The 6,307-nt window shown below is 56.4% G+C and overlaps 1 protein-coding gene across 1 annotated transcript; it reads right to left on the bottom strand.

The window, feature by feature from the left end:
- Window positions 1-204: 204 nt before the first annotated feature.
- ACRV1 (acrosomal vesicle protein 1) lies at window positions 205-1,851 on the bottom strand (the record flags this gene model as incomplete). Its single annotated transcript, XM_084611646.1, has 3 exons — window positions 205-353; window positions 1,303-1,422; window positions 1,800-1,851. 3 exons carry the CDS (start codon window positions 1,849-1,851, stop codon window positions 205-207), a joined length of 321 nt encoding a protein of 106 aa, XP_084467772.1.
- Window positions 1,852-6,307: the final 4,456 nt, after the last annotated feature.

Genomic DNA, 6,307 nt, shown 5'->3' with positions numbered 1-6,307 from the left:
CAGTGGGCAGAGCTCATTCCCTAATTTAATTATAGTTAATTGATGGCAGGAGTGTGTGATTGAGGGTGACGCCAGGGGACGGTCTTGGGTCCTGACGGGTTTTAAATCAGGAGAGGAGAGTTGGGGAATAACCCAGAGCCAGGCCTGGGGCGAAGGGTGAATGTAGCTTTCTTGCTGCCCCAGAACCCCGCCCTCCCCTTAATCCTACTTGGGGATTTGGGGCCAGGGGTTGTGGACATTGCAGAAGGGTCTGTCCGTGCAGCACTGGGTGGTCTCCTTGTAGTCGTAGTAGTTGAACACTAGGTCGTCGCAGATTGCAGTGCAGCCCCGCTCCACCCGCAGGATCTGGCTCTCTACAGAGGGAAAGAGACCTGAGCCCCCAGGGCTGGGTGCCAGGGACAGACCCCTCTTCCCAGTGCCAGGGGAATCCACCAAGTGAGCTGCCCTCCCATTTGTTGACTCTCAGGAGCCGGGGCTCCTCTGTCACCCTCTTCCCGCGGCTCAGGACCCTTCTCTGTCCTTAGAGGCCTCCCCCACCCCTCTCCTCTGCCCCAGTGTCCCAGTCACCGTCATGGACGAAGGGTGGAACTTCCAGCCTGGGGGAACATTCCCCGAGCGCCGAACCAGCGAGCATACAGGGTAGCCGCAGCAGGGCGAGCAGCGGGAGAGGCCAGCCCCCCTGAGTAAGTGCCCACCCAAGACGCTAGCCATGTAGACTTGGTGGGGCCTAGCCCCTCATGTCTCACTGTGCGCGCTCAGTCAGAGCTAGCCTGGGGACCTCTCCCCCGACCCGTGACTTCCCGCCCCCGACCCACTCGTAGGGCAGACATACCCTAAAGGATGAACACGGTTCCCCACTGCCACAGCCGGCATGGCCACAAGAGGTCACTCGAGGGTAAGGCGATCACTTCTCCCCTCCCAGCGCTAACCGCCCCAGAGATGGGGCATCTTTTGCTCACTGGGCTGCACAGAAACGCGGGGACTGTCTGCACTCGTGTCTGGCGCCGTGGGCAGGATCGGACTGGGGCAGCTGGCCCCTCCCGCCGCTCGCTCCGGCTACGCGTCTGCTGTCCGTGTGCTAGCTGGAGCAGACCTATGGGTGTATCTCCTTGAGCTGGACATTTCCCCTCCTAGGATGACCAGATGTCCTGATTTTATAGGGACAGTCCTGATATTCGGGGCTTTCTCTTATATAGGCTCCTATTACCCCCCTACCCCCTGTCCCGATTTTTCGTGCTTGCTGTCTGGTCACCCCTATCTCCTCCAGCCCCAGCCTCGATGTACCCTCAGTCACTCACTCACCAGAAGTGATTTTGCGGGTGAAGCAGGATTCGCCCGGAGCTGCCGTGCAGGTGTATTGGCTTATCTTACAGGTGCCGTCCTGTAACAGCTTGAAACAGCCGTTGCACTGGAGAGGATCAGCTGTTAAGAGGCGAGAAAACGGAGAGTAGGCAACGAGCAGCCGGAGCAGTGACTGGACGCAGCCATGGACTGGCCACACTCAGTGCACAGGTGCGTTCCCAGTCTCCTGGAACCATCCAACCCCCATTGTTGTCCTGCTCCGGTTCATTTCATCCCCCTGTGGGCAGGTCACCGCTGGGCCAGCCTGGCTTTTCAGGGGCGGCTCTGTCCCTCCGCCAGGGCACGGGCTGCCCTTTAGGTAGGATACTTGGTTGTAATTGAAATGCCCTCGCTAAAGAACACAGGCCAGACCTCAGCTGATTGGACTGGCACCAGCTGAAGCTCTGCCCCACCACGGGTGGAAATCTCCCCTCTTTGAGTTTCGTTTCGGGACTTACCCGTAGCTAAGCAGAGCAGGGCTGGCAAACCCAGAGCCAGGATCTTGTTCATCTTTAGTTTTCTCTCTGCCAACCCGAGGGAGGAGCTGTGTGGTCGTGTCAGGCGAGTGAGGAGCTGAGCCTGGGCTGCAAAGCTGGTGCTCTGGCTCCCGGGGGAGGACAGAGCCATATTTATACCGCCAGGGGCTGGGGGAATTACTAATTAGAATCTAATGGTCACTGTGCAGCCCAGAGCAGAACATTCCCTGCCCAGGTGAGTGGCTCTGGCAGGTGACTCCCCAGCCCTGCCTCCCCCAAAGGCACAAGCGGGAGGGAAGTGGCAAAATGCCACGGCTGCTGGGAAAGAGGGACGAGACCTGTTCCTGTGTCATTGTGGAGCTCTCAGCTGGCCTGTTCGTTCGCTTTGTGTGTGTGTGATTCTGTGCAGCTAGTAAACGTGTTCCCAAAACTGCATGCTCACAGGCTCTCACATGTCTGCATCCATGAGTGTTTGGCTTCACCAGCCCCATTGCTCACCCAAAGGCACAGAGCCATGCCCTGTACCAAAGGGACTTCTATGGGAGTTAGGAGGCAAGAAATTGCCGCCCCTAACATTACAGATGGAAACAGAGAAGAACCAGAGAGGGGACCCCCTAACTCGATGGCACAAAGGGCCTTCTGAAAGGAAGATGCCAGGATGACCCTGTCCAGCTGGTATTCACAAAACATGGCCGTAAGAGCAGCTCCTGACCTTCATGATGCTCCTTCCCTGGGTAGCTCTCCTCTGGGCGCACATGCCCCCCAGACCAGCCACAGTCCGTTTCTCATGTGACGCTCTGGCATTTGGCAGGTGCGCCGTGGGGCTCATGGGGAGTAGACTAGGGATTTGCCAGTCTTTGCACTGGGCTCTATAGTGAGGCTTGTGTGCTTGTGCTTCACACTACCGGGCCATGAGTGCGAGTCCCAGCAAGTCCCCTAAGTGCTCTTAATGTTTCTCTGCCCCTGTCCCCGACCTCATCTAGAAATCACACCTACCTGGCTCCATTTCTGTAGTGTCTGAGTGCCTGACAGGTTTTAATGTATTTATCCTGAGTGTCCCCCTGTGAACTAACACAGAGCTCTTAGCCCCATTTTGTGGGGTAGGGAACTGAGTCACAGAGAGCCTAAATGAGCACCCAGGTGCACATAGGACATCTGTGGCAGACCAGAGAATAAAACCCAGCTCTTTCACGTCCTCGGGTAGTGCCCTGCTCAGCCTTCTGAACTAGCAGAATAAACTATGGTTTCCCTCATTTGATAGCGTATGTAATGGAGAAGCTGCACGAGGTCTTTCGATGCAAAGCTAGGACAGGAATTCCATCCTTAGAAAGGCCCAGCTTGACAAAGCCCTGGCTGGGATGATTTAATCATAGAATATCAGGGTTGGAAGGGACCTCAGGAGGTCATCTAGTCCAACCCCCTGCTCAAAGCACGAGCAATCCCCAATTTTTGCCACAGATCCCTAAATGGCCCCCTCAAGGATTGAACTCTCAACCCTGGGTTTAACAAGCCAATGCTCAAACCACTGAGCTATCCCTCCCCGCAATTAGTTGGTGTTGGTCCTGGTCCTGCTTTGAGCAGAGGGTGGGACTAGATGGCCTCCTGAGGTCTCTTCCAACCCTGATATTCTACGAATCCAGGCTTCTAATGCAGCAGACCAAAGCTGCGTTCTCATTGGCTGTCAGGCACCCTATTAGCTCGTTATGTCATTTCCCAGCGACGCTGCATATTGAGCCTGTGATGAATGTGGGAATTCTCAGTAGCGTTTTGATGAACTAGAGATAGGGCTCAGTACCAACCCCCTTGGCATGGCTACTCCGTGGGTGCAGAAGGGCTAAAGTGCTGGTCCCGGGGTGGGAGAGCAGAGATTTTGCCTGAACCCTGGACACCTAACGATGGAAATTCCAGTAGGTGGGCCAACAGTGTGAACCCAGCATGGCTTTACTGGAGGAGAGGTGACAGGCGTCCAGCCCTCACCTGAAACTGACACACAGTCAAAGCGAGCCAGGATGGATTCTACAGCACCTTGGCTGGATGGAGCCCTGGCATTGGCCAGTATGGGCTGTCTGTGTTAGCCTAAGGATTTCCTGTTGACGAATAAACCTACTGTGTTTGGAAAAGACTGAAATACTTGCTGAGGTGCACTGATCCCTAGAGAGGCTGACCAGGCGTCTACCTCCATTGGACTTGTTGGGCAGAGCTCAGAGTGAGAAGCAGGCAGGCTCGAGCCCAGAGGCTCGGTCTTGGAGGGGTTGAAGCCATGTGGCCGACCGTTGAGGAAGAGTGGACCCCTTGGGGGTCTGGCATGCTGAAGGGACTGGTTAAAGGCTGGGGCATAGCACAGCTCCGGTGGATCCGTGACAGAGCCACACAAAAGTTGGCAGCTCTGGTTTCTGAGAGTCTGGCTCCAGGCACCTCTGGTTTATGGGTGCAATAAACAGAGGCCATGTACCATAGATTACCAAGTCATCAGTGGGGATCCAGAACTCCTGTACTGAACACACAACCCCAGCTCACGGGGGGCTCTCTAGCAGTGAGTCCATAGCAAGCTCTCATTAAACCTAGAAAGCTAAGCTGGTATAAGCAGGAAGGGTCTCTAGGCAGAGATGCCTGCGTGAGCGGCACGCAGAGAACAGATGCTGTCACCCGCACTTGTGGGGCTCTGCGGACTCCATGTAGCGTGGTGCTGGCCTGGCTGGAACAGGCACCCACGTTCCCTCTGCAGCGCGTAATGACAGATGCGGGTGGGTGGATGCCAGCGCTCGTTGTCCTGGTCTGGGAGGCGGCTGTTAAGCTTCCCCCGTGTACCTTTCACCATTCCCACCCCTAACCCGGGCCTGTGCTCCTGGCAGACAGCGACGTTGCCGAGCTTGGCACCGAGAGTTCACGTTAGCGTGGTCTGCAGGCTGTCTGTGCTGGCAGGGGGAGGGACGCTGCATGGGGGCCAGGCCCAGCTGTGCACCCACCAAGGGATTTCAAAGGTTCGTGTGGGTGGGTTTGGCACTTCAGCAACACAGACAGGATCAGGCAGATTCATTTCCCGCTGTTGGCTCCACTCGGCGCTTCGGAGCTTTGATGCTTCGACATGATTTGCACGTGCCAAGCTGCAGTCTCTAGCTCCGAAGAAATCGGCTCCGTCTGATCGGGCGCTGTCCCTGCCGCAGGGCTGAACCTACTCCTACCAGCCGTCACCCACACTCCCAGCACATCCCCCTGCTGTGTTGCTTCCAGCTGGGTGCGACGGGCTCGGGTGGGTGGATCCAGAGCGCCGTGTTCTGTCTCCTGGGGCAGGGAGGAGAGCCGAGCTGAGCGTGGGCTGGGCAGAGGTTGGGGGTTGCGGCTCTTTGCTCCGTGTGCGAGGGGCTCGGTCCCATTGGCAGGTTTCAGGGTTCATAATGCATAGATGATGTCTGTCCCTTAGAGGCAATTTGGCAGGTTCACGCTGGAGCCTTGTGATCTGCTCAGGAGCCTACGCTCTGACTCTTGTGATGGATTTGCTAAGTAGGGGACTAAAACTCCCATCAGCCTCCTCCCCTGGTGCATCCCCTTCCTCACGGCCAGGTAGGGGGAAAGGTCCTGGACCAGGCAGGGTCCCACTGGGCTCTGTTGGGAAGTTGTGGCCGCATGGCGAGCCAGGAGCTGCAGAGAAAACGGATGCAGAGTGGAAGGTCAGGAATTGTGCCCAGTGCTTCAAGTGGAACAGGTGGGGACTGCCAGTCATTACAGCTGGGTGCAGGTCTGTGTTGGGCTTATGGGGAGCGGCAACGGCTGGGCTGGGCACCAGTGCAGGGGAACCCCAGCGAGAGACACTGACTCAACCTGGCCTGGGAACCTACAAGCTCCTATTTGTTGGAATAGAGACTGGACTGGAGAGGGCACCCCTGGCACTGGGTCTGATGATCCCTGACTCAATAGGACTGCCCCAGGGGCCTTAACAGGAACCACCATCGCTCACTTTGAACTGTGACTATCTACACCTCTGTACCCCGCCTTCCCCTTTCCTGCCAGCTGCAGGGAAACCCTTTCCCTTAGCCAAGTGTCTGAGTGGTTACCAGACGGGGCCAGGAGGGCATGCATCCCCAGGTACAGCTGAGGTGCCTTCAGGTACAGCGGCCATACTACTGCACCTTAGGGGTTTGGTGTTCTCTCTCCCTGAGCAACCCAATATTACACGCTGGCTGCCTCCTAGCATAGCAGTAGGAGTAAAGGGAGCCCGTCAGGAGATGTGCCATGTATTGACCACATGGTTCATACCAGCTTCAAGTCTTCTCCTGCCTTGGCTTTTGCAAATACAAGCCCTAGGGAGCGTTCAAAAGAGGCTGATAGTTTGTGGCATTTAATAATCATTCCACAGACCTGATCTCCGTGCAATCCCCTGAAAATTCTGTCTTCCTGCCTGGAGGATCTACCATGCAGTGGTGTTGTTTTCTAAGGGATATGGTCGAAGACTATTGCTTGGGTCGAGAGTTGCTCAAAGAGCTAAAGAAAAC

Source organism: Lepidochelys olivacea, assembly GCF_965140295.1.
Source record: "Lepidochelys olivacea isolate rLepOli2 genome assembly, chromosome: 22".
NCBI lineage: Eukaryota > Metazoa > Chordata > Testudines > Cheloniidae > Lepidochelys > Lepidochelys olivacea.
This window is presented reverse-complemented; position numbering and strand designations above follow the sequence as displayed.